At 39.8% G+C, this 27,767-nt stretch overlaps 1 protein-coding gene across 2 annotated transcripts; it reads left to right on the plus strand.

Annotated features, from left to right (window-relative positions):
• Positions 1-433: 433 nt before the first annotated feature.
• Positions 434-27,730, plus strand: cpa6 (carboxypeptidase A6). 2 transcript variants are annotated; one of them, XR_007570660.1, is made up of 12 exons: positions 434-923; positions 5,012-5,087; positions 16,083-16,207; positions 18,713-18,827; positions 19,382-19,483; positions 19,575-19,679; positions 22,379-22,489; positions 22,849-22,939; positions 24,760-24,962; positions 25,993-26,077; positions 26,561-26,870; positions 27,424-27,730. XR_007570660.1 is itself a non-coding variant. In XM_050056212.1 (11 exons), the coding sequence occupies exons 1-11, from the start codon at positions 808-810 to the stop codon at positions 26,773-26,775; spliced, it is 1,344 nt and encodes a 447-aa protein (XP_049912169.1). In that variant the 5' UTR covers positions 435-807; the 3' UTR covers positions 26,776-27,730. The 2 variants fall into 2 exon arrangements, 1 of the variants encoding a protein (XP_049912169.1); XM_050056212.1 differs by having other exon boundaries at positions 435-923; positions 26,561-27,730.
• Positions 27,731-27,767: the final 37 nt, after the last annotated feature.

The raw sequence follows: 27,767 nt of genomic DNA on the forward strand, positions 1-27,767 counted from the left end.
TTCTATTAGTCACATAAACACAAATACATGGGAAAATAAGATGCAGGTTGAAAAGCACAGAAGTTACCACTAAAGTAAAATTTTGAATGCAGGGCTTTTACTTGTAATAGAGTATTTCTGCATTTTTACATTGCCACTTTTACTTAAAGTAGAATATGTCAGCGCTTCGTCCACCACTGATGAGTTGTATGGAGATGTTCCAGTGGACAACACAGCACATTTGACAGTTTTATCTAAACAAGGAAAGAGCTGAGTGTCTTCTTCAAAGGACCTGAGCTGAGCGCTCTGGAAGAATGAGCCTGTTGTTCTCAAGTGATAAAGATGAGTCACTTGATACAGTACACAAAAGCCCCTGCATCACTTAAAATGTTAAGAGACACATTATCTTCCATTAAAAAAAATCATATTTGGTGAATGTGTCCATGTGTTCACGGCTCACTGTGGAACACCCCCCCAGCACACAGTGCGCACCAGTCATCAGGGATCCAGTTACCAACTTCGCCGACACCGGCCCACGTGACTCAGGTCCTCCTCATTTTAAAAAGAGCTGCTACCCTGCAATTCCCTCCACAGCTTCAAAGAGGTGGTAAATGCTTCCCCCTGTGCCAGATGACCGACCTTCGCACCTTTTGCACCTTCTGTGTCAGAGGGACATCCACGGGAGCGCGCACCGCGACCAAAAAGTGACTTTAGCTTATGGTGCGACTGGACTGTGTCCTCTGAGTTTCATTTCTTCTCTGATAAGTTGGCGTGCATCCTGCAAAGTAGCCCAGTCGGTGTCTTCCGTCTTTGATCTGCTGGCCAAGGATGGTACTGGATCATAAGAGCGCATTTCGCGCCTCCGTTTTGCTGGCGTGTGTGATAATCTGCAGTAACGTGCTAGGTCCCGTCGGTGCCTATCTCTACAACAACCGCTACGCAGGGTGAGTAAAGACCCCCATTCATTTGTGGGGCTCACCAGAGCCTCTCATCCTGCAGGAAAAGCGCACTATCACAAGTTTTCTGCAGAGACTACACACCAAGAGACGGGCTTTATCTTAGGTTGAGAGAGGAGAGGAAAAAACAAATAAAGTCTTTATTCTCACTTCATCGTTTCGGGACATCTCTCCTGTTAGACATAATATAATGTTTTTAGTTTCCTCTAGACTGATCTTGTTGTCTGATGGCATTTGGATAAGGCTGTGCTGCAGAGAGGCATTCAGACTGCTCATGATAGGCACAGAGGACGCAGGGGATGCTTGCAGCTACAGTGGCCTGTCAAACTGCTCAAAGTATTCATTTCAGAAATTATAGCTGTAAGATGGCAGCAACTCCCAGCCCTCTCCGTGTAGCCATGTGCTTCCATAATCACAAGAGAGAACAAATTTGTCATAACAGTCACTTTTGTCAAAAGTCCTGGCAAACTAGTCTGTCTGCATGGTTATGAGGCTGAATGTGGGTCATACACCTCCCCAAGAAGACCCTGAAAGTAGCTGGTAGCCTAATAGATGGTCTCCTATGGGACCACCTGGAGGTGGACACATATAGTAATTTGGCAGAAGGCATCATGGGGCATGTCAGGCTTTATGGTCTGTTTTCAAAAGAGCTTCTGATGCAATTTAGCAGAAGCAGAGGGCGACCAACTGTGCTGGAAACCCCCTTCTCGTCTGTCTCAAACAACATATATTTTGGATATGCTCCAAAAGTTGCTGCCACCTTTAGTTTAACGCAAAAAGTCCTAACATGCGTTTCTATAGAGGGGCCCTGTTTCACTCAGAAATCAGAGATGTGGTGGCTCTACTATGAGCCTTTAAAGTCTAAAAAGAAGACTGTAATTGTCAAAAAAAATCATACCATCCATGTACCGAGCTTCTTTACTGTACATATTGAACATGGAGAATTGATGGCTGCAATATATTACACTATCAAAACACTGCTGAGAGTCAACTCCTCGGTTTAAAACAAATTGCTTCCATCCCGGAGAGAGTACTGCTGTGGGAATCAACACACTGTCAACTTAAAGACAGCTTTAGCTCCGAGAGCCCTGCAGCTGGTAGATTCAAAGCAAAAGGCCTTTGCCAGGCCAACACTGTAACAAAAACAGCATGTCATCTTTGAGAATCACAACAAGATGAACGAATGGTTCAATTTGGACCACAGTAGAGCTCTGGGGTGCCACTTTAGTTACTTGGAGACTCTGTATGTGTGTGTGTGTGTGTGTGTGTGTGTGTGTGTGTGTGTCTGTGTGTGTGTGCATGGTGCTGAATGCACTGGTGGAAACAAAAAACACAGGTCTTACCAGTTTAGACCAGTGAGAACCGATTGAAGATGTGGAAACACGTATTCTCTGATGTTTCAGAGAGGATATTTTATAGTACAAGTTGTTTTTTGAGGTTTGAGATCTGTCTAGATTCAGTTTCCCAAACAATGTTCTCACCTCCAAAACCTACTGGCCTGCACACTTTGAAGTTCATCTATCATCTATCCTCACTGTTGCCATGGAAACAGGCTGTTTTTGGACACTGTGTTGTGGTCACTGAAATGGGGTGGCCACTCACGTGGGACACCCGGACCCCTTTTGTTCATCAAAACCTCAGAGTGGCCGACTGCCACCTTTGTTTAGGGGGCCCAACTTCCTGTGTGACACATTGTAAAAAAAAAAAAAAAAAAAGCTCTTTGAAAGAAGCGAAACATGAGAGAGGAAGACACGGAGAGAAAGAAAGAGGTTTAAAAAAACATGAGACATCAAAGTGGACAGATATACTACCTGGCAGACAGACAGGTATCTGGGCAGACGCGGAGTCTGTAATTAATGAATTATTGGCGGTGTGTTAGCTTTAAGGTCAACCCCAGGAACTGTAATCTGCAGAGTGAGAGCAACAGTGTGAAAGATTCATGATGAGGATAAAGAGCATCTTTGTTTTATCATAAAAGATGTGGTTTGCAGATTGAGTTAGAGAGGCTTTCAAGGTTCTCTATTTTCTTTCATGGTTGTTTCAGTCATCTGCCAAGACCAATATGTGAATAATAATATTAGTCTATCATGATTTTTATATTTAATTTTCACTCATTTCACTGATGTATTTTCTAACAAATTAATTAACTTTTTCTGCAGTTGATTAACATAATTTTCTCCTTGATTCTCAATTAACAAAATTGAATGAAGTACTAAACTCAGAAAGTACACCAGTGTTTTTTTAATCTGACCACAGATGTTTAAATGCAGCACAGCTTTTTTTAAGCCCCATCTTGTCTGACGAAATAAACATGAATGGTTGTTGTCTGTGGTTTGAATCAACCAAACACCTTTTAGCTGTGTCTCGGACTTCAAATGACAGTGTTGTATTCACTAATGATTTCTTTTCTGTGTTAACCCCCCCCCCAAAACAAACATTAAAGAAGTATTTCACCACCCAAACCATCATTTGAATATCACTTACTTCCCTTTGATACATTAAATTCATGACGAAAACTTGCCTCTGGTGAACGAAGAATCCAAAAACAGAGAACCCTCTTGATGAATTAAGGTCAAAGGGGTCCATGTCCATCCATTTACAAAGTCTCACACAACTCGTACAGTATAATCCAAGTTTATCCAGCTGTATGCTCAGTAGCCCCCAAACAGACAGCCCTTTTTGACAGGGAGCTGAACCAAAAGTGAAATGTATCCATGTTCTGATTGAGGCAGCCATGGAGCAGCAGCTCTTGTGTTCTGTGAGGTAAAATCACTGTTTTTGTAAATGGAGTTTGAAGAGAGCAAAGATATGTTTCAATTACAGTTAAGCTCCCCATCAGAAAGGTCTGTCTGTTTGGGAAGTACTGAGCATTTGACTGGGGTAAATGAGACTTGGATTATGCTGCACAAATTGTGTGAGTCTGTAAATGTATGTTTTGATATAGTTTTGCTGTTGTTAAACATTCATCAAGAATCTTCTCCATTTTTGGATTCTTCGTTCACTTGTGGAGACGTAAAAACAAAGTTTGCTCCATAAATTTAACGTAACATGGGTTGAGCAACTGATATACAACAGGTCGTTTTGAGTGTTTCAGCAATGTATCCTCATAGCATTGTTTGTACGATACCCTACAAAAATTCACAGACAATGGTTCGTATGATATGTTACAAATTTTCATCACACGAATGACCATTACATCCTTAATGTAAAGTTACAGAAGTTAGGTTTTGGCAACTAAAGTTAGTGTGGTAGGTTTAGGGAAGGCAAACATGGTGATGACGTATCATAAAATGACTCAGGGTTTACTCAAAGTTCACACGGTTCGGACCACCAGTCTCGTGGGGAAAGTCCTGTGTTTTCTGACACATCCACTGCTCCAAACTGCCTTCTTACTTGCCCACTTGGGACCCCCTCCTTTTTGTTCCATCAGTGCACTGGTCACATGTTCGCAGGCTTCCACAATACGTGGGTTAGGCACAAATTACTTGCTCATGACTGCGTGGGATATGTACGACTCTTGGGGCATTGCTTTTTGTAGGAAAACATAGGAACAGTGTATAAGAACAGCCTGATTTCCAACGGATGTCCTGTTGCAATGTCAAACAAATCATTCGACTGTACTCGTTCATATGTTCAGGTGTTTTTCACATCTATCTGCAGCATATATCAGTATATGATTGATGTATTTACAGTATGAAATGTGAAACAGCTGCTGCTGCTACTGTATCCGCCAAAGAATAGTTCCAGGTGCTACCTGCAGAGCTGGAAACGATGAAATATAATCCTTTAATGATGTCTCACACAGATTGTTTGACTGGGCTTTGACCCTGTCATCTATAGCACTCTAAAGGAGGAACCACCCATTTCACCATCAAACATCTGTTATTAGAAGTGTCACCTTCAATCAGCACAAAAGCAGGTAGCATTACCTGTGACTCCATTGCCCAGATGTTTTTGAAATGATGGGCACTTAGTGAAAATGGATCCAAGCCCTGATACGGTGAATTTTAGTGTCGTTAAAACCCCTTAGAGGCGCTTTGAACCCGAAACTTAGAAGAGCTGTGTTGTTTTTGCAGTGATCAAGTCTTCAGGATAACCCCGAGTAATGACGAGGAGGACCAAGTGCTCAAGAACATTCTGGGACACATGAAGGTTGGCACATATTTTGTCTTATATTCCCCTCACACATACTCATACTCATAATTCTGACTTGTACTAATGACTGTGTGATCCTCATCAGATGCCGTTTGAAATGTTTTTACTTACAAATCTAATTTGTTTTGACTTTTATTGTTGTGTGTGTTTTCGCTCTGAAATGCCATATTAAAATGTCACATCTGTTAATATTCTGCTCACACCAGCCTGTAATCCCCCAGTGGTCTCTTTTATGACACTTGAGCAGCAGTCACAGACAGAGTGAGGCGTGACGCTGGCGGTAAAGGGGGGTTGATGTGACAGAGGACCGGGGACATCGATAGGCAAAACAGAGAGACACAAGCAGCCGAGTGTGGTCATCCGTCACAGTCAGGACATATTCCCTGTCTGAGAGAGCGAGATACTATTGATAGGATGCTCTGTATTCGTTTCAGTGAGAAACCCCAAGAGAAGAATGTGGAGGAAATACAAAAGATTTCTCCATAATGACGCCTGAATGTTTGGATCCCTTTCAGTTACAAACTATATGAACATGTGTTTCAAAGATACTGAAATTAGAGGGGAAACCCTGGAGGACACGAAAAGCCTCGCCTCTTTTCCCCAAACTCATTTGGGAGTAATTACCCATCAGCCTCGGGAGCATGGATGACCTTCCTTTGCATATTGTTTCAGTTTGCAAATACACAGCGAAGATTGTTTGTAAAGCATAAAAAGCATGATGCAATTATAGGCGTTCTTGTTCAGCAAATATTCAAAGAGCTCTTTTGAATAATTGATTGCACAGTTGATTTTACTAAAAATCAGTGTTTCCAGTATTATTATCTCTCTGCAGATGAATGGTGCGTTCAGAGGAATCAGGCTTATCAAAGACCAAAGCATGCTTGTGAATATTAGTGTGATGCCGTGATCAATTTCCTGTAGTAACTAATGACTAGTAGATCAGAGACAACAAAAATACCTCTGACTGGATCAAACTTTCTTTTTTTTTTTTTTTAGATTCTCTTTTTATTTAGTTATTTCAGGGTCCAGTCAGACATCTTAATCATACTCAAAGGGATTATAGCCCTCATTCCAGGCCTTTGGTAGGACAGTTACAGCAGAAAGTAACATAAAAGTTTGTTACAGTGTGTAATACAGAGGCCAAAATGGGCCGATAAAGTAAATGTAAATATATGAACACACACACAGAACACAGAAAAACTAATACACAAAAGGAGAGAATATATAGAACCAGAATACTAAAATAACAATATGAAATATAAAGAAAAAATATATTAACATACAGAAAAAATAAAGATAAATGATTAACTAGAAGGGGAGGGTGGTAAAAAAACAGAAAATAAATAAAATAAAATAACACAAGGGGGACATATATTTGCTGTAAACAAATGGAGAACAAACTGGTTTAATGTACACCATCCAATTTTCCCATCTTTTGAAAAATTTGTCTTGTTGCAGTCTAATAGAAAAAGTAATCCTTTCCATCCTAAAGACGTCATATATAACGTCACTCCAATCATCAGCTGTAGGTATTGCTGGCTTCAGCCACTTTCTAGTAATGGCTTTCCTACTAGCAGCACTTAGAATCTGAAATAGATATCTTTAATGAGAGGTAACATTGTCCAATGGCAAGGAGCCCGAATATCTAGTCTCGAAGTCTCTAGTTTAAATGGAATGTCCACTTTTTGCAAAACTGAATGAACCTCTTGCCAGCAAGGAATTAATGATGGACAAGACCAGAATATGTGATAATGTTTGGCAGTGGGGCACCCACATTGTCTCCAGCAGTTTGAACAGTTGATACAGTGACTCTGTTGAACTGATGTAATAAAGATTCTAATGAGGTTTTTCCAACAAAACTCTCTCCATGATGCTGAACTTGTAGCTTTCCACTGTAGTTCACATAACTCCTCCCATTCCTCCTCTGTTATACCCAGGTTTCCTTCCTTTTCCCATTATTGTTTTATATACAGTGAGTTACATTTCGGTAATTGCAGCCCCCTATAAAGTCTTGAGATGTTTTGTTTTTTTTATTTGAGTTCAAAACATAAGCCTCAAAGAAGACTTTTAGTATCATATTATCCACATACTTTTGGTTATTTACCTTAATAATTGGTCAATATGGTGCAGAACTCGAAGAAATCTATAAAAGTCACTATTATTAAAGGCATGCTGCATCTTCAACTAAACATTTTACTGAAACTGATCAGGAAGTATCTGAAAAACAGAAACAATACAGTCACTTTATTGGTAAACCCCTTAACCTTCAATACTGAGTCATAATGTGTTACACCTTAATGGAATACTTTATATCAGAAAACAGCAGGCAGTTAAAAACTTTAAAAAAATTTTTAGGCTGATCCCAGTGTTTTTAGATTTAAGATTTAAAATGTAATAAATCAGTGGTTCCCTATTGGTGGGTTGAGGTCCAAAAGGGGGTCATGGGTCCTTTCTAAATGGACCACAAGTGACTCGCAAACATGTCAAGTTTGTAATAAACACACTCTGTTTTGAAGTACCGTGAATTTACGGCTTAAAACTTTTATTTTTAAGTGCTGTTTCTTGCTGTAGAGTGACTGACTAATGGACTTGACAGAGACAGAAAACTAGTTCAATGACATGTTCAAATACAAATATGACACTGAATATATTAAACTGCGCGGACCTTGAACTAATGACTAAGGAGAAATCTGGATCCCGTGGCTGAACCAGTTGGGAACCACTTTTCTAAACAGATAATAAATTCAATATTGCTCCATCAGAGCTGTAATCATGGTGGTGGTCGAGGGGGCTTTGAAACTGAATTTAGATCTTATGTTGAAATAAAACAGTGATTTCAACAGCCGACTTATGAGCTTGCGACTGCTTCTCACAGTCCATTTTATCTTTTATTACCATCTCACACTTTATTTTATAGATCTGTTTCCTAATCATTTCCCAGGAAGTTTCCCTGAAAGAACTGTGTAATCTGGTACTAATTATAGGAAAAATAGAGGCAAAGCTCCATGACAGCTTTTTTTGTTTTGTGAGTTTATATGTAGTTCATGTTCAGACAAATTTCCTTCAAATTACTGCGTCATTTTAACCTCAGCGGGGACTAACTGCTGGAGAGGGTGTGGAGGGGTAACAGCAAACTATACTCGAACCATTTTCCTCTGCCCAGTGTTAAAGCCGTGTTGGGAAGAGGTTAAGAAAATAATACAATTCATATTTTATTTAAAAGAACCTTTACAGGTAGAAAACATACTTGGGGTGAATTAATGTGGGCAGATTCAACAGAATGAAGTGTACCTTTTTAGCATACTGTGTGTGGCAGCCATGAAGCAGGTGTCAGGAACATGGAAACATCCAGTCACACCCAAACTAAATTCTTGGATAACAACAATAGAACAGATTCTTGAGATGGAGAAATTAACTTTCACAGGTAGAGACCAATTTGAGAAATGGAACAGTTTATTTCCTAACAGCAGAATACACAAAATAAAATACTGTTTTAGACAGGTAGGAATTACACACACACACACTTTCTTTATTTGTGTAATTGTGCATGGTTGGTCGATGTATGAAGCTTTAATTTACACAAAAAGCATAGAAACATTAAATGAACTGAAAAAATATTGTAATGAAGTATTAAAAAAAATACTGCTCCATTTAAATAAAACTTGCAGAGGACATAATAAAACACCTAATTAAATGAATTAAATATGCAAAATCCAATTAATGCATTTTAGAGGTTTAAGCGCTTCCGTGCAGGGGAAACCATCTGTCCATCTAATTCTTGTGACTGCCATACCTGCAGAAGGCCTTTGGAGAATTACTTCAATTTTGGCATAAACGTCCACATGGACTCAGCAATGAACTGCATAGATTTTGTTTGTCAAAGGTTACTGTAACTTCAAAAAACATGCTTTTTGCCATAACTCAAGAATTTATATGCTAATTCTAACAAAATTTCACACAACAATCTAATAGGATATAATGATAAGGCAATGACATTTTGTATCCAAAAGGTCAAAGGTCAACTTCACTGTGACATCATAATGTTCTGCAGAAACACTTTTCTGGACATTAAACAGCATCATACCTCAGGATTAGAGAGGGAGACATTTGGTCAGATACTGAATTGGTGACACTAATCTTGGGTGTCCATCTTGAAACGGTGCTGATTGTATAGATCTGCGGTGCTGCAGGGTTGAAGATTTGTTTGAAGCATCCATGTTTTAAAATATGTAGCTTATTTCCAGTAACATCCATATTTAAAGCATTGTCGACTGTCGTGGCTTCATATGAGTCTAGACAGACATGGATTTAAACTGCAAAATCACTGGGTCGCGGAGGCGTACGATCACAAGGCGGTAATTCTCTTTGAGAGAGTTGCAAAGATTTCGATCTGCCTGCAGCCCTGTGGCAGTGTGTTCTGTTTCTCCAGTTCGCTTTGGTCCACTTGGGTTGTATTTGTGCAGCCAGATGCTGCACCAGCAGCTATGAAAAGGCATCTGTTCGGGTTCAGGTCAAGCTTTTGTTTAGTGGTCCAGAACCAATACAGCTCCGAGCAGGGAATGATCAGAAGTGGACAAAATAGAGGATTCAGTAAATGTTTATGATTTGTGGTGAAGAATACTAAGTGAGAGCCAGGCTGCTGGTCAGGACCTGGCTGGAGTTTTATGTATGTAAGGGCAGTGGACGCGGTGCTCCAAGGCCAACCGAGGCAGTGGCAGCTACTGTTTGGACAGCTGTGGACTTGTGTTTTCAGTAGCTTAGCCACACTGCCATGCCTCCAGCGCCACAGCCAAACTTTCAGCCTCAGGCTGCGCATTAAGGTCAAATAATAAACAACCACTGGACAGTACAGTACAGACTGAGAATCAAAATCAGATCCATCATCAACAGAATAACAATAATTTGAGTAGTTATTCAGGATTTTTGTTTGGCTGCTGGCTCACTGACAAAATATTTAACTGACACCTGTGCATTTCCAGAAGCAGCAGCACCAGAAAACAAGCTGTGAAAGCCACCATAATTGAGCAAGAACAGAATCTATCTGCAATAATTCAAGTTTAAAGTAAACCTCACATTCCTGCATGCACTGTGTGACTGACAGGTGACCTCTGGGCAGCCAAGAGCAGAAACACAACAGCTCCTGAATGCACCCAGTAGAGCAAATAATACCTTCACCAAAGCTATGCATCATCAAGATAAGATATTTCTGCATGTTGGTTTTCACAAAAAGTTAATAATTACCTCTTTAGCTCCTGGAGAACAAGTTTATGACTGTACCTGAAAGGGGGCATGAGATATTATCTGTTAATAAGATCAGTGTCAATTAATCTGCAGTTTCTTATTGATTGATTATTTGGTCTCAAACTCAATGTAATGACTTAAGATTGCTTGTTTTTTTCTGACAAACACTCCAAAAACCCCAACATGTTCAATTTATTATTGCATAAGTCAAAGAAATCCCCACAAGGTGGAGTTTTATGTTTGGTATCATGTTTTGTAAAGTGAAATAAATATAAATCTAGTGGTCCCATGTTGTTTGAGGGGAGCAATAACACAGAATGAGTGACTGTCTCTTTCCGGGACCATAGAAGTTTTGTTTGAGGCGTTCCAGGGATTAAATCTGTGAAACAGATGTACTATTATCATCAATCACTGTGGCTGCTGTCATCGCTTCCCAAGAATTATTTCATTATTTACTATCTGTCGAGCAGTTTCAGCATTTGTGTCTCACATGACATCATCATCACAGTCTGTGTGACCTGCTGTTGGGGGGGAAACAGACTGTTGTTTGACAATTTAGGAAATACAAGTATTTGCTCTCTTGCCAGGAGTTAGATAAATACAGTTAATATGAAGCTGGAGCCAGCAGCGGTTTGTTTGAGGACTGGGAACGAGGGGAACTACCTTCCTGGGGTCTCCGCCTGGCAACTTTGTGTTGACAACCAAACTTCAGGAAGTCACTGCTCTGAGAAATAATCCAGCACATAACCCTCTTAGGTCTTGTCAGCTTTTTTTTTAAAGATTAAACAAACAAGATAGAAAGTGTTAATCAGGGGGCTTTAGAGGTGCTTGTAGGACAGAGCCAGGACAGCTGTTTCCAGTCTTTATGCTAAGCTAAGCTAACCAGCTGCTGGCTGTAGCTTCATATTCACTGTACACACATGAGAGTGATATTGATCTTCTCATCTAAATCTCAGCAAGAAAGTGAATTAATGTATTGCCCAAAATGCTGAACTATTCTTTTTGTAATAAAGCATCCAATATCAGGCTGCGAAGCATGTCAAACAGCTGGTATTTTGATAATCACAGATGGATTACTTAATGGGCCTCTTGGGTACAGGCCAAGAGGCTCAAAGTGCCAGGGCACCCCTGTCCTTTACCCGCAAAAATGTCACTCAAATTAACACGTATCAACCAGGAAGAGACTCAAAATGACCACAAAGAGATGCAAAGGAACTACAAAGAAACACAAAATGAACAAAAAAAGACAAATATATGTCAAAGAAACACAAAATGACTACAAAAATACACAAATATATACATCACACAGGCACAAAATGACTACAGAAAGATACAAATGAACAAAAACTACAAATACACATACATCACACAGGTGCAAAATGACTACAAAAAGATACAAAATGAACAAAAAAGACTCAATTATATGTGAAAAACACAAAATGATGACAAAAAGATACAAAATGAACAAAAAAGACTCAATTATATGTCAAAGAAACACAGAATGACTACAAAAAGACACAATATGAACAAAAAAAGACACAAATTTATGTCAGAGTCACAAATTTACCTTCAAATAAACACAGAATGTCAACAAAGATATGCAAAGGAACTATAGAGACACACAAAGTAACTACAAAAAGACAAAACAATGAGAAAAATATACATCAAGGAGACACAAAATGACCTCAAAGAGACACATAAAACAGCAACAAAAAGAGGTAAAGCCAGCACAAAGTCTTTGTGTCTTGCTCTTATGTAGGAGAGGCGGTGGGGCCTTTTGAATATCGGTGCCCAGGGGCCCATTGTCACATACTCTGCCAGTGTTGGTTATACTCACTAACTGTGTTTTACTTTGGCAACTTGTTTTCTTTTACTTGACGGCAGCCTCACCGCGTCTGCCTGAAGGAAAGTCAGCTCTTTTTATTGAACTATAACTTTTCCTTTCTTGTTCTGCCCATGCCAGTGTTACATCAACCAAAACAACACAAATTCAATTTATAGCTACCTTGTATACACAGACACACACATAAAAAGAAGAATCGCATTAAAAATCAGGAGACAAAGGATTTATAAAGCAGACAAAGCATGCATCTTTAGGGCTCATAAATACAACAGTAAAATTTTAAATTGAGAGAAATGCTTGCGAGGAGTTGCGTTATCTGATCGGGGTGTTTAAGTGCCTTTTAGGCGTCTGTGTTTTGGATTTGTTTGGCTAACAGCAGAGCTGAAACATTTGGGGTACTTAACCATTTGGAGACGCCATAAAAGTGCAGCAGTAGAGAGCGGTTTATACTGCAGGGCACCAAACATTCCAGCTGAAGATTTTCTGCCCCTGGCTCTAAACAAAGTTAAATTAATCTGGTATGTACTCTGTAAACCATTAAACCAATTGACACATTAACAAGCATGTGTGCCAGCCTGCATGTCTCTGCCCTTATGTACAAATGAAAGCCAGCTGAGGACGCTCGCACATGTCTGCAGGAACACTGAATATACAGCGCTCCCTTTGCAGTGACTACTGTGTGTATCATTCGTAGGTCAGCTCTCTCTGTTATTTTATCTGTTACCACATGATGTCTGTGTTTATATGGTTGGCTAGCTGTTTTAGCTAAAGCTAACAGACCGGAGTATCACGGCCTGATAACAGGCGCTGAAAGACAGGAGTTTTGTTGCTAATACGAGGTCAAACGGTAGAGAGGGGAGCGGAGGGAGAGTCATTCACTGCAGGTTGTTAATGGGGCACGTAGGAGTGTGTTTTGCCTCATTAACACCGTAGAGTCATCAACATTCCCCTGATTTAGTCCATCGCTCCAAGGTAGAGAGTAGAAGAATGTTAAACTGTCCAGGTCTTAACAAAACAATTTGGTCATTATCACCAAATGTTTGGAGCTATTTTAAACTCCCAGCAGAAAAGATAATCAAGTCTTCTGTTTTTTTTTAAACAACTATGCTCTTTAACCCTCATGTTTAGTTTAGTTTAGTTTAGTTTAGTTAATCTAAGCCAATACTAACCTTGTTAAGTGGATCAGCTATCAGCCAAAGCATTACACACCCCAGATAAAACACAGATTCTTATCAGCATCATTATAAAATTCAGTGTTTCCACAATCACTTACATTTATTTAGTCACAGCCGGCCACAGACTCAGTTTTTAGAGCGACAGTAATCCCTTGCTTCGTGTTATCTCCCATAGAAATGAGTCTTTCCTTACAGTGTGGTATGCATTTTAGATTAGGGAAAAAGAGAGCAGTGGTATTAGTACTCAGTTTTGAAAAGTTGGATTGGTGCATCCCTACTGAGTCCATGTGGCACGGTAGCATCTTACGTCCTAAGTCAGACAATAAATAAAACTAATATAACAGTGTACCATGAGACAATATACTGTAGATTTGCGATACTGTTTACACCATGGTAGCAAATCCCTTTAATATCTCTTGGTGCATTAGGCCATAATCAAACCAACGGCCATGTCCCCAGACCAGGGGTCAGCAACCTTTACTATCCAAAGAGCCATTTTTGGCCAATAAAAAAAGGGGAAAAAAAATCTGTATAGAGCCGCAAAGCATATTTGATCCTTATTATGAAGGTATCTAAATTAGCCTATCAACATTACTGATGGCTCCAAATGAGAGTTTAATAATATATTTTCCCACAAGGTGGTTTCTCTGCAGACGGCTATTCTTGATTATTTGCTACATTAACTTTGCAGCATTGGCGGTGAAAGTAAGCAAATCTGTCCATGTGCTATTAAAGCGACACTGACCTTCCTGGAAATGTTACGCCTTTCTTTGTTTAGGTTAAAATGCTATTAATAAGCTGAAGGTACACTAAAATGTAAATGAATTCCACCAGAGATAAAAACTCATAATTATACCATTCTCATATGGTTCGAAGAAAACTCCAACCAATTGGCCGAGCGTCCTGTATGTCTTCCTCACGTGGAAGCCTTCGACTGATGTAACCACTGACATAACCACCTCCAGCCTCTCCAACAGGGAAGTCATTTGGCAAAGAAAGAATGTTGCAGAAAAAGCTAACACTAAGAGAGAGCTCGATGCTGCAAGAGCCAAAACTCGGGTCAACATCGGCTCTGCTTTCGAGCGATGGTGAAGACTGATGCAGCTTCATCCTGAGCTAAAAAGGGACGAGATGGTCGCAGAGTTTCTGCTAGACAGTTATTTTTAGTTTGCCTCTAATGTAACAGAGGCTATAACGTTATATATGACAACACAACATCCAGTTGCTAATGACTAACGTTAGCCTACTGTAGCATAGCCTCTGAAACATTAACATTATCTTCCTTGTGCGTTTTCACTTACTACCATTTCCATTGAGGTGTGGCAAAATTTAGAGTGAAAGGTGTCAGGTCATAGACGTATGATGACATTTTAGTTGACGAAATGTAAAAGAATATTTTTAGTTGTGTATAGGCTACATATTTTTACAATCAGAGAATGTAAAATCACTTTAGGCTGAGAAGAAAGATGCATGAAAATTACAATATTAAAAAATCTACAGGGAGCCACTGTACAGGGGAGAAAGAGTCACATGTGGCTCTGGAGCTGCGGGTTGCTTACCCCTGCCCTAGACATACAACACAAGGAAACAGTCAAGTTTATTTCTTCTGTTTTGACAAGAGATGTTGAAAAGATGTAGAAACTAGTTTGGCTATGTTTTAAACAAAATACAAATGTGAGTTTGACTCTTGTGGCTTTAGAGTGTTTGTGGACTGGGAGTACTGGCATGAAACACATAATTTTTGATATATTTTGATTAATGTATTGAATACTAGAGTGAAATTATGAATATATTTCATATCCTGTGATTATTGAATTGTCAGGAGCTTGTCTTGTCTGTGTGTGTGTTTCAGTATCGTCCTGTTTTTTCTGTAATGTTATGTGCTGTGAGTTGTGATGGTTGCATTGTCTTTATGTGAAATCTTGTTTGTTGACTCTAATGAGGGATCCTATGGACTAAACTAAACTAGAGGGCAATGTTGAAAATTAATCATCAGGGCTACAGTGTGGATTTTTTTATACGATTTTCATGCCTCCAGTGCTGGCGACAGCTGTGGCGTATGTCCGCGCCATTCTCTTGGACTCAAGGAAGAACCGAAGGTCACTGTTACCTCATGTTTTTGGCCATAACTCAGGAATTTATATGCTAGTTTTGACAAACTCTCAAACAGATGTCTCAAGAAGAAAATAATGAAGTGATGACATTTTATATCCAAAAAGTCAACTTCAGTGTGACATCATAACGGTCTGCAAAAACACGCTTCCTGCCATAGCTCAACATCATAACTCAGTAGCAGAAGGGAAGACATCTGGTCAGATACTGAATTTGTGACATTAATCTTCGTTGTTGATCTTAAATTTTTGCTGACTGTATAGATCGTCTGTGCTGCCGGGTTGAAGATGTGTGTGAAGCATCCACGTTTTAGGATATGTAGCATATTAGCAGCAACATCCATAGACGTATTGTGAACTGTCATAGCTACTGTACTGAACAGAAGTGTATGTAAACTGTAACTACACCTTCACTGGTTCACGGAGGCGTACAACCATGTGGCAGTAATTCTTGCTCACTAATACTGCAATTTAAAATGACGGTGATAGAAGATTTTATCTCAATAACCCACTCCTTTCCTCATTATGAAATCCTGCTCTGTGTGTGTGTGTGTGTGTGTGTGTGTGTGTGTGTGTGTGTGTCTGTAATCTCTGATCTAATATATTCATTCTCTTCCTTTAGGTGGACTTCTGGCAGCCCAACAGTGCCACTCTAATCTGTCAAAATGTCACTGTGGACGTCCATGTGAAACGCAATGACACACGAGGCTTACGTGCACGCTTAAAGCAGGAGCATATTGATTATCGGTAAGACTGGAGAGACCGCCAACGATAAATACAGAGACATATCACATTACACATGCATGCTCTCATTCTTGTTAGCAGAGTGTCTACACCCCGAGACACATCTGCTATCCAAAGGGCGTTGCAATTACCCAGCTTTCCCCAGCCAGAATATATGATTTGCACATGCAGAGTCGGCCATACTGTGCATGCAAAAGAGCTTCCTCAAAGCTGGGACACATAGAAACACACATCAGAGTCCTCTCCCAATCTGCTCCAGAAAGCCGCCCTTTCATCTCCCCACCCCATCCCTCATCAAAATTAACGTTGAAATGATGGAGTTTATCAAAGCAGCCGCAGATAGAAAGAATTCCATTGTCATCTCTGTCCTAAGGGAGGAATTGCAGATCTGAGGGTGAGGTTTTTTTTTTCTTCTCTGTGTTGATTGACCGAGAAAGTGGTTTACACTGCAGGGGACGTTCTCTGGTAGGTGGTTGGGTTTTGAGGGAGCAAAGTGTTGAAGATCCCTTTTTCTCTCAGGGAAATGATGCAGCTTTTTGAATGTTATTAAAGCAGTTATGGATAGAAATGGACATATAAGGACCTCATGAGAAAGTGTATTTTAGGAGAGTCTGGCTGCCCACATTGCTGCTACAAAAACAGATTACATCGTCTGTTTCACGTTGGAGTGGGAAGTGCAGAGGCATAGGGTCTGAACAGACGCGGGAGCAGTCTATAAACAGACAATGGTGGTGATAATTATAGTTTTGGCTCATTTACAGCGCATTTAATTTACTGATAGACAGCAGTGTTATAACTAGTTTGTGCTATCAAACCGGGTGAGTGCTGATGTAGAAAACTGGTTTGGGTGTTGGAAAAGAAGAGGGATGAGAGAGCAGTTGCATAATCGGTGTTAAGAATGAGTCAACAATACATTCAGGACCTCTAATCCACCACTTCATACCAGCCCTCAGCACCTATCAGACATATTATATTCACCTACAGTGCGGTGCCACTGCAGCCAAACAAGGACGTACTGTAACAAATGATCAAAATGATAAAACCTCACATCAAGTTAGAGTTAATGTTGTTAAAGTTTTGCGTGTAACCATACCAGTCAGCTGTATTTGATAACTTAAGACCATGAGGTGCAAATTAAGGCACAGAGAGCATTGCAGAAAGAAACTTTTTGTTTTAACTTAGAAAATTAAGTATGCAGGCTGCATTAAAATTTTAAGTTGAGGTAATTTTGTAACGACTGGAAACAAATGGAATTTCCCAGTCAAATAAATGTTATCTTAATTGATTATTTATTTATTTATTTATTTATTATTTATTTATACTGAATAATTACAAAATTACCTCAGTTTGTTTTCTCAAATTCAGTCAACTTCAAATTTTAAGGAAACCTGGGTGCTACTTTTTTAAGTTGAAGCAAATAGTTTCTTCTTACAGTATAGAACGTTGAACTTCAAGCTTAGATTATTTAGTTAGATATAAAGAGCTGAATCAGTTAGTCAATTAATCGACTATACGATGAACATGAAAATAATCAGCCATTATTTTGATAATCAATTATTTGCTTATGTCATTTTTAGAGTAATGAAAAAATGCCAAACTTTCTAGCTTCCAGCTCTTCAGATGTGAACATTTGCAGCTTTTTATTTATTTATTTTTGGCATATATATCATTGTTAACTGACTGTCTTCCAATTTTGGACTTTTGGAGGAATTAAAAAAGACTTTTGAAGAGTTTTTACATTTTTTTTTATAGACGAGTGATTAATGAAAATATAATAATAATTTGCAGATTGTTCGGTAATCAAAAAATATATTATATATATACACACACACAAATATATATATATATATATATATATATATATATATATATATATATATTTGCAGCCCTAATTACTTATCACTTCTGCTAGTCTAGAGTTTATCCTCCTCTACCGTAATTGTGTCTTTTTGTCTTTTCATCCAGCTCTTTAACTAAATATGCATTTTATGACATGCACCTGTTTGTATAAGCTTTAGTATTGCTGTTATTCACAGCCGTTGGTCTCTTTGAACAGTAATGGATAAATTAATAGCCATTTTTTAATGATGAACAATTACATATACTGTAACTCTAGGCTTGATAGCCCAATATGACATCAGGCTCTTTCTTATTATTGGCTCACTTACTCATTTATAAATATATGAAGTTATGCAAGGGGTGGATAAACAGGAGCATCCCAAACAGGCAACCCAAATGTGTCAATTAATGGCTTATTACTGATCTACAAAGCATTAATATATTTAAGAATAATAAACATAGTAGTTACAACTTGTAATCTTTTAAAAGTAACCCTTTTTAGAAAGTGACACATGTACATAACGAGAAGTATTGAAAACACTAGTATTAAAACAATGTTCTCCTGGGAACATTATGACTGACATGTTCTAATGTTATTGGTAAGGTGTTATGGTCGTTGGCTATCATGTCTATCATGTGTCTGTGTGACTCCCTCTCTTCCATCCACAGGGTGTTTATCTCCAATCTGCAGAAGGAAATTGAAAAGCAGACGGGATATCGCTCCTCTCGCAAGCGGAGGTCAGAGTCTCAGTATGACTACGAGGTTTACCACTCACTGGAAGAGGTAGATGTGAAGCCCACCGTCTACCTGCCTGCCTGCCTGCCTGCCTATCTCTCACTCTGCTCTGCTCTGTAATCTAATGCACACACTGAGTAAACAAACATCCTCTCTAAGGTGCTCTCAAAACTCCCAATTACCCCATTCCACAGGTCTCTCTCCCACAGCCTCGCACTCTTACACACAGAGACACGCACTCTACTTCAGACACTTCACAGCTGTGGAGTGTTTATTTTCCCAGGTCGATCAGGCTCCCGGTTCACGAATCTGTCGGGCCCTATGAAGCAGCGTGAATTCCACAAGCAGATCCTGAGAGCCTCCACAAATCTTTTGTACTCTGAGCTGTGATCCTCTCCTTCGCTGTAAAACGCACACTTAGACATGTGTGTGTGTTTGTGTGTGTGTGTGCAGACACATCATGCAGGCAGAGACACAACCCTGCACAAATGCACATACTCCATAGGCACAAGTCTTATTGTTCTTCCACATTTACTCTTGAAAACTTTGTAAACAAATCCTTGAATGACATTCACTCTTCTACATTATTCTTTGTCCTTAAGATCCAGAGCTGGATGTTTGAGATGAACAGAACCAACTCTGACTTGGTTGACATGTTCTCCATCGGGAAGTCGTACGAGGGAAGACCGCTTTATGTGCTTCAGGTAGGAGAGGAAGCATGAGACACAAATAACATACAAAGAGACACAGGTGCACATGCAAACTCGTGCCACTCTTGTGCTTGTCTCCTGTCAGATAGGAAAGAGAAGTCGTCATCAGAAGAAAGCTGTTTGGATCGACTGTGGCGTCCACGCCAGGGAGTGGATAGGACCTGCCTTCTGCCAGTGGTTTGTCAAAGAGGTAGCCTTGTTTTTCCAGCAAATTAAAATGCTAAAACACTGTTTGAACTTTGTGCGTTGCTTGCATTAGTGCATGTTTCAACAGTGTCTCATATCTAAATGATAGCCTGTAGCAAGCAGTCTGTGATGTTTGGTCTCTGGGGTCCTCAACAAAAACGTGAACATCTGTTCGCTCGTCATGCACAGTTATGCAAATACTGAAGAATACCCTTTATTGTTCAGATGTTGAACATAACCCAGACGCTCACACAAGTTCCGTCACACCCTTAAAGTCTTAGTTACTACCCTCTGAAGTGAGGACGGTACCAGACCAGAGCCAGACATTAACTGCAAGAACCTTTAATGGTTTGTTTTATACTGCTTAGATGCCAGATGAGTGGGATTTGCAACACAGTGCCAGAGCGTTAGGATAATTAAAGGAAAAGTCAATGAATATCAATGTAGGGCGCTGAGTCACAGCCTTTTATAAGGAATTCTTGCATGATAGACCTAAACTGACAGGTTTTTAAAAAAGGCTTAAAAAGGCTTATCAAGACACAGTTCTCAACATGAAGAGGGCTGAACTGGCAGCTAGCAGCTAATGGTGCTAACTCCATAAGCAGCTCTAAACAACGGCATCGATTCTGACAAAACTAATGTTGTTAACCAGGGGGGATTTATAGGCCTACTTGTGCGTCAGCTCTATGCAGAGCCTTTGCCGTAGCCTATATTGTGAGCATTTATACTTGTGAGTTTCTGTGTTTGTGTCACTCTGCAGTTAGACCTCCAAAACACTAGTCGGTGTCAGGGTTTCTGTGAAGTGCTCTAAAGTTTAGCTGATTCAAAACACACCCAAAACACACATTAAACACACGTTAAACATGGCTTAATAGCGACAATGTCAAACAGAAGTACACAAATCACCTTCATTATAACTCACAACATTCACAGACAAAGCACTTGTCTTTTGCTGGACACATTTTTACCCACAAATACAAATGCTAATGTTATTAGCACAAGCCTATGGCAATTTACACATTAGCCGCTTAGCAGCTAGCGGAAATTTCCTCTACTCATAAGAAGCCATATGAGTAATACAAAGGTAGCGTTACAAAATTTGGCTCCATTACAACTCACAAGGTTCACCGACAAAACAACTGTCTTATACTAAACACGTTTTCCAAACAAATATAACATGCTAACGTTATTAGCACAAGCCTATGGCATTTTACATTGTATGAATTAGCCTGGCGACAAGCAGAGATTTCATCCACTCATATGAAGCCAGGATAAATCACACACAAGACTAAAAATGCTATTTTTGTGGAGGCTTTATTGTCTTCACAATTTATTGTTTCTTATCTGTGAAATTTAAGTAAATAAAAGCTTTGTTTCCACTGAGGGAAATGGTTTCAGCTTACAAAAATAGCCAGGAGATTTGCGTCACTACGACGTGTAGGTACATTTCTGGGGAGGTGCACGTCAGATTTCACCGCAAAAGTTTAAATCCCGCATTACTCTGCCTCTGATTGGCTTACCCCTTCATTCTTACCCTAACCCTAATCAATCTGACTCCTCTTGTCTAAACCTAACCAACCTAACCAACAAAGGCAAGACGTACTAGCCAGTCAGATGGAGAGTAGGGCAGGTCATGCCTTTGGTATCTTGGGAAGTGTAGGTGTTATGCTTTCGCCACAATGCCATCCCAATATCAGCAGTAACCGGTGTATGAGGGTGATGCAAAGAAGCAGCGATGAGCTAACCAATGGGATACACACATGCATTAACATGGACACGCAGCCGGACCGGTCTACCACATCAAACCACAAAGAAGCTTGGATTACAACACACACAGAGGGAGCGTGACTTCATTATCTGCTCAGGACACCATTACACAATATCTTTACATAGCAAATAGTGGTTTGCTTCTATAGTGATGCTCTGAATGTCACGTACAGAACCTTTAAACAAATGCAACGGAATATTTCAATCTCTAGTAACCAAGTGAACTCAGTGCATGTGTCACCTCAAAGTGACACATGCACATTTTAAATCATACCTTGTCTTAGGTTCACTGGACCATAACATTTACAAAGCAGTGTTTCTTTGTGCTCTACAGTCTTTCTGTTTGCAGACACATGTTTGGCCTCAAATGCGACGGTTTAAACTAAAATGCATGACTAATTCACCTTAGGCTTTTACATGAACTTACACGTTCAGTAGGGAATTCTTCAAAGGAGGGTAAAGTGGGAGTAGGAAGTGAGTAAATAAGGGAGGGAAAAGACAAACAGCAGCAGGAAATCAGAAACAGACCAACAAAAAATGAACAGGGGGAAACATTTGACTTGGGAAAAACACTCAAAGATGCTCCACTTGGCTCAAATCTGTGCACTAAAATGTGATCAACTGTCATGTAGTAACTGAGGTTGGCCACTGGAGGTCAGGGTGCCATCTTTGTTTAAGGCTTAAAGCATATTAACCTTGGCCTGGGTCTGATTAAAGAGCAGGTACAAGCAGTATTAGCTCAGTGACCAGATCTTCACACCTCGTTTACAGAGTATTAACCTGCTGTAGTTGTGCATTTAAAGAACTGTGACAGCAAATATGTGCAAGGTTACAAAATAATGAAAACATAGCATAGTAATTACCTGCAATTGTATTACTAGGCCGCAATCTAGATCTGTGCTCTGTAATTATACTGTTTTTGTGTTGTAATTCAAGGCCATCAACTCATACCAGCATGACTCGGTGATGAGACGACTGCTGAACCAGCTCAACTTCTACATCATGCCTGTCTTCAACGTGGATGGATATCACTTCAGCTGGACCACGGTACTGTAGGTCTTTCTACGTACAGCATATTCTGATAACTTTGCAGCATGTTGGGCCCAGAGAAGAAACACTTTTATTATATTCATGCATGTATTTGGAATAATAACTAAATTCCCTTATTTTGTGTCCAAGTAGATCAAAGTAGAAAAACTTAACATCAGAGAGACAACGATGTGGTCTCTGTCGTTAAGCAGCCTTTATTTCAGTGAAAAATGCTCCTCAACTGCTGTTTAAATATCTCTTAGGAGCTGATTGAGTGACAGATGGATTATTTTGGAGATGACAGGAAGCTCCATTTGTTTGATAAGTCTGACAGTAAGTGGACATACGTGGTGACAGCGTCTTTGTTTTCCCTGCAGGATCGGTTCTGGAGGAAAACACGATCCAAAAACCACAAGTTCCACTGCAGAGGAGTGGATGCTAACAGAAACTGGAAAGTCAAATGGTGTGGTGAGTTCAATAACGCTGAACTTCAGCTGAAATCTGCAGAAAATCGATTGAATGGCTCTCACACATACAGTGCACGGAGACACGCTCACTGCAACTTGGCAAGGCACTCCCTGGAGTCTGTTGCTGATGTGGTCTTTTCTAACTATTAATCAGAGTAAGCTGTGGATAAAATATTTGTGTGGTGACAACAGTCTGTGTTTCATGTCATTTAGTCTCTGGTGGGAGGCGGGTGGGGGGTTCTGCTGAATCATCATCACTCCAGGAGGGCTCTGAGATTATAGCTGGGATGTTTGTGGTACAGACAGACATACGGAGATGTGATGTGAGATGAGAAACAGAGAGAAATCGAATATTAGCTTAAATATTGGGTATTTTGGGTACTTAAATTAAAAGCTTTTCTTCAAGGGAACTTACTGTTGTTGAATATCGGGACAACATTGTCATGTGTGAGAAATAAATATATATTATAGCCTTTCTTCTGCTTTCCTTACGCTGCTAAAATGCAACAAATTGCTTGTTGAATTAAAAAAAATAGAGGAAATTATTGCCAACATTCTTTTTATTAACACATTAAACTGAGCACAAAAGGCACCAATAAAAAAATAAAATAAAAAAAAGATAATTACACTTTAATGTGCAGTTTTACTCCCTGTCAACTAACTCAAAAAAATCACTGAGTGCAATATCACACTCCTCTGTGTTTGTCATGCAAGTTGACATGGCAGTTATGATAATAAAATAGTATATTGTGCAGCCCTACTGTCAGTGAAATGTTCAGGTGGACGTGCTTGAGTATTTATTCATGTGAAAGATGGAGATTTAACAAGATTACACTTCAGTACTGGACTAGTTTGACAGTTTGACTTAGGACCCAAATGCAAACACTACCAGGACACTGGGAATGTTTATTTTAGTTTGAAGATGGTGGCTGAAGGCTTGAGTGAAAGGAAGGCTGAGGTGGGCTTGGAATGGCAAAGCAGAGCAGGCTGAGGTGCTGAAGACAGAGCAGCACAAATCTGGAGGCAAAGAGACGAAAACGAGGCTGGATGTGGCTGGTTACAGTTGAAGCTGGCGTGGTGAACTTGAAACACAGGACAAAGTGTGAATTGAGGTCCAAAAGCACAAAAAGACAAGTGTCAAAAAACTTAGAAGTTGGCCTTGATGTCTGCACCACAAAGGAGACTGAACAATCTGGCAGAGTCTGGATGTCTGAGCCAGGGTTTTATGCTGCAGTGGCTTGATTGTAGATGAGGTTCAGGTGTACAGGTTCAGCAGCTGCTGGCACTCAGGAGGATTGGCAGGAGGAGGGAACCAGAAGGCCACGCCCAGCAAACACATGGAGACAAACTGAAAACAAACATGAGACACTAGGAATGGGAAACAGGAAACACAAGAGAATTGCATTAAAAAGAACATAGCCAGTTCTGTGATAACTTTCAGCCTGACTGAAATCCATGCTAATTATTTACAATATTGACCACCACGCTGCCTCTGCTGTTCATAGATATGAGTTATTTGTAAAGGACTTTCATACGCAAACATCAGTACAGCCTATAATGTTTGGGAATGTTATCCTTGGCATTATAATGTGACTTTGCTGATTTCAATCTGGGTCTGCATTAGTTTTTCCTCCACAATATCACTCCATCTCTTTAAGCTGCCTGTGTGGTCACTGAATATAAAGAACCAAGATCACAGCACCTCTTTTATATTAGGTTTGAAAATCTGAATGAAACATGAGCCACATTTGTAATTTGTCCCTTAATGCTTTCTGGTGATTAAGAGAATGGCATCATTTATTTTCTCCTTTCTTTTCACAGAGGAAGGTGCCTCTTCTCATCCCTGTGATGACACGTACTGTGGTCCCTTCCCTGAGTCTGAACCTGAAGTCAAGGCCGTCGCCAAGTTCTTACGCAAGCACAAGAAGCGCGTCAAAGCCTATATATCCATCCACGCCTACGCCCAAATGCTGCTTTATCCCTATTCCTACAAGTATGCCACTATCCCCAACTTCAACTGCGTGGTAAGAGCTTGATAATAAACCATTCATATCCACCACCTTCTGGACCCCAGGAAGACTAGTTGTTTACTATGGTACCAGCTAATGGGGATCCTTAATAAACTAAACTAAACTTCTAGTAGTGCACTGCACAGTAGTATGTTAGAGGTACTTAAAGGAATACTTCACCTCCCAAATGACTATTTGTATATCATTTACTCACCCTGTGTTGCATTTAATTCAGGAAGAAAACTTTGTTTTTCTCGCTTGCATCTGGTGAAGGAAGAATCCAAAAACTACAAAAGTTCTTGATGAATTAAGGTCATTGGGGTCCACGTTTACCAATAAATATCTACTTACAAAATCTCACTCAACTTGTGTAGTATAATCCAAATCTCATTTATCCAGCCGTACATTCATTACTTCCCAAAGAGACAGGCCTTTCTAACAGGGAACTTATCTATGCTCTCTTCAAAGCCAAACTCCATTGACAAAAACAGTAATTTTACCTCGCTGAACACCAGAGCTGCTGGTCTACCTCTGCCTTGATCAATATGTTTGTTTGTTTTACTGTGTTACTCTGGTGAATCCAAACTAACCCTTTAAAACAACAACGCCAAATATACCACAAACAAGCTAACTGATGAAGGCAGCGGTAGACCAGCAGCTCCAGTGTTCAGCGAGGTAAAATTTGTGTTTTTGTTAATGGAGTCTGGCTTTGAAAAGAGCATGGTAGTAGAAGAGGTTTCACTTTTAGTTTAGTTCCTTGTTGGAAAGGGCTGTCTGTTTGGGAAGATCTGAGCATATGAACACAGATGGTTTGATATAGTTTTGCAGACCTGTATGACTCCATTTTTGAATTCCTCGCTCACCAGATGCATGAGAGAACAAACTGAGTTTCTTCCTGACTTTAACAGAACACAGAGTAATTAATATCCAACTGATCATTTGAGGGGTGAAGTGTTCCTTTAACTAGAATGCCTTGATATTAAATCCTACTTTGCAAAACTATGTACAATCACTAATGAGCTGGCCTTTTGTTTCCACCGTCCAGGAGTTGGCAGCTCATAACGCAGTGACAGCCTTGTACTCTGCCTATGGAGTGAGGTACAGATATGGACCTGCCTCCACAACCCTGTGTGAGTACCGTTCTTTGTCTTCATTGTACCCTCCAAGTTTAGAAACCAAAACAGAATGGATTATTTGTCATGTCGTACCTGCTGCCGCGTGCTCTCCTTCCAACCTCATCTGTGTTCCTTTCATTTGCCGACAAGGAAAGTGGATCCTCCTTTATGTTATGAAGTGGGGAGAAGTGCCAGTTTTCTATAAATACACGATCAATTTAGTCTTGCACTCAGTGTACTGAACGTTCCCCTTGAGAGGAGCTAAATGCAGAGATGTAACACCAATAAGAATGAAATGCTTTCAGACTCACCTAAAATTGAATCAATTTGTTGTCAGCAGTGCTGGGAGACATATTCAAATCATATAGTGAAGTAAAAGTAGCAATACTGCACTTACAAGTAAAAGTCACAATGTGACTTAAGTGAAAATATATTTATGACTGCTTATGGAACAAAATACTGTCCTAAGTTTATTCTGTTTGTTTAACTTCTCCACAGATGTCAGTTCAGGCAGCTCTATAGACTGGGCCTACAGAAACGGGATCCCATACGCGTTTGCATTTGAGTTGAGGGACACAGGATACTTCGGCTTTCTCCTGCCTGAGTCCCTGATCAACCCGACCTGCACTGAGACTATGCGGGCAGTGAAGGCCATTGCATCAGGTCTGCTTAAGAAGTGTGAAACAGACCGGGACAGATTTCCATATATATGAGCGCACTGTGGGTCCCCGGAGCTCCACCATCACAGTTACTTATCTCAACACCTCATATTCCTCCGAGATTTCATATTCCTCCAAGATATTATCAGGTGAGGAGCTGAGGAGGAGCAGCAAAGTATGAATTTTAATTTGCCTTTCTCGTGTTTGGGGTTGTGAACCGTATTTTCCTTTACTGATGAAATATGATCTGATGGTGGCGGGTGTCAATAACCATGAATCTAATTAGTGACCAGCCTGTTTACATAGATCATTACGTGTCCAAAGTCAGTGTCCTGAGCTCGAATCCTTTCTAGCATGTAATCCTCTACACCTTCCCCAAATTCTTAATTGCTCTCGACTTACAAAAATTATTAATAATGCACACTTTTCCACGACATAAGCTGAATGGTGGTCACGTGAGCACTTGTCACAATACAACAGCACTTTCCTCTAAAGAGACAGCTCAGATTTTAATGTCTTCCAAAATCACAAGAACTGTTTTTATTCGGGTTGCTTTTTATTTTTTAAATAGTCCTACCAAGTGCCAGTATCTTAATATTAAATGCCTTTATTACTGCAACATTGTTGGTGTATATGATATGCTATCATCTGACAATCTTGGATTTTTTTTTTTTTGTTCGATTTCTTTTTCATTTGGTTCAGACTGAGATTTGGATTAAATGACCTGTCACTGCAGCAGCTCACTGTGTCATCACTCAGGTACGGATCAATGACAGAGTCAGAAATGTTTACTTTTGACAGCTTATGTGCTTAATAAGAGATTCTAATAAATGTACGATATCTGACTTGAATAGATATTGTTATATAACAATAAATGTTCATGTTTTTACATTCATCTCATCCTTACATCTCTATTTATTTGAAAGCAGTAAAATGTCACAGCTGTCGCCCATATTTGTGTTTTGTACATGTTTTGTACACATGTTGATAATAAACATTATTTTACTGATGTATTTTTTTATTATGATAAACTCACTGAGCTGTCA

This window comes from Epinephelus moara, chromosome 11 (genome assembly GCF_006386435.1).
Source record: "Epinephelus moara isolate mb chromosome 11, YSFRI_EMoa_1.0, whole genome shotgun sequence".
In the NCBI taxonomy this organism is placed as follows: domain Eukaryota; kingdom Metazoa; phylum Chordata; class Actinopteri; order Perciformes; family Serranidae; genus Epinephelus; species Epinephelus moara.

Coding starts and splice junctions, on each gene's coding strand:
- cpa6 (XM_050056212.1), top strand. CDS start 808: ATGGTACTGGATCATAAGAGCGCATTTCGCGCCTCCGTTTTGCTGGCG. Junction 5,088..16,082: donor ACATTCTGGGACACATGAAG/GTTGGCACATAT, acceptor CTCTTCCTTTAG/GTGGACTTCTGGCAGCCCAA. Junction 19,484..19,574: donor GACCGCTTTATGTGCTTCAG/GTAGGAGAGGAA, acceptor GTCTCCTGTCAG/ATAGGAAAGAGAAGTCGTCA.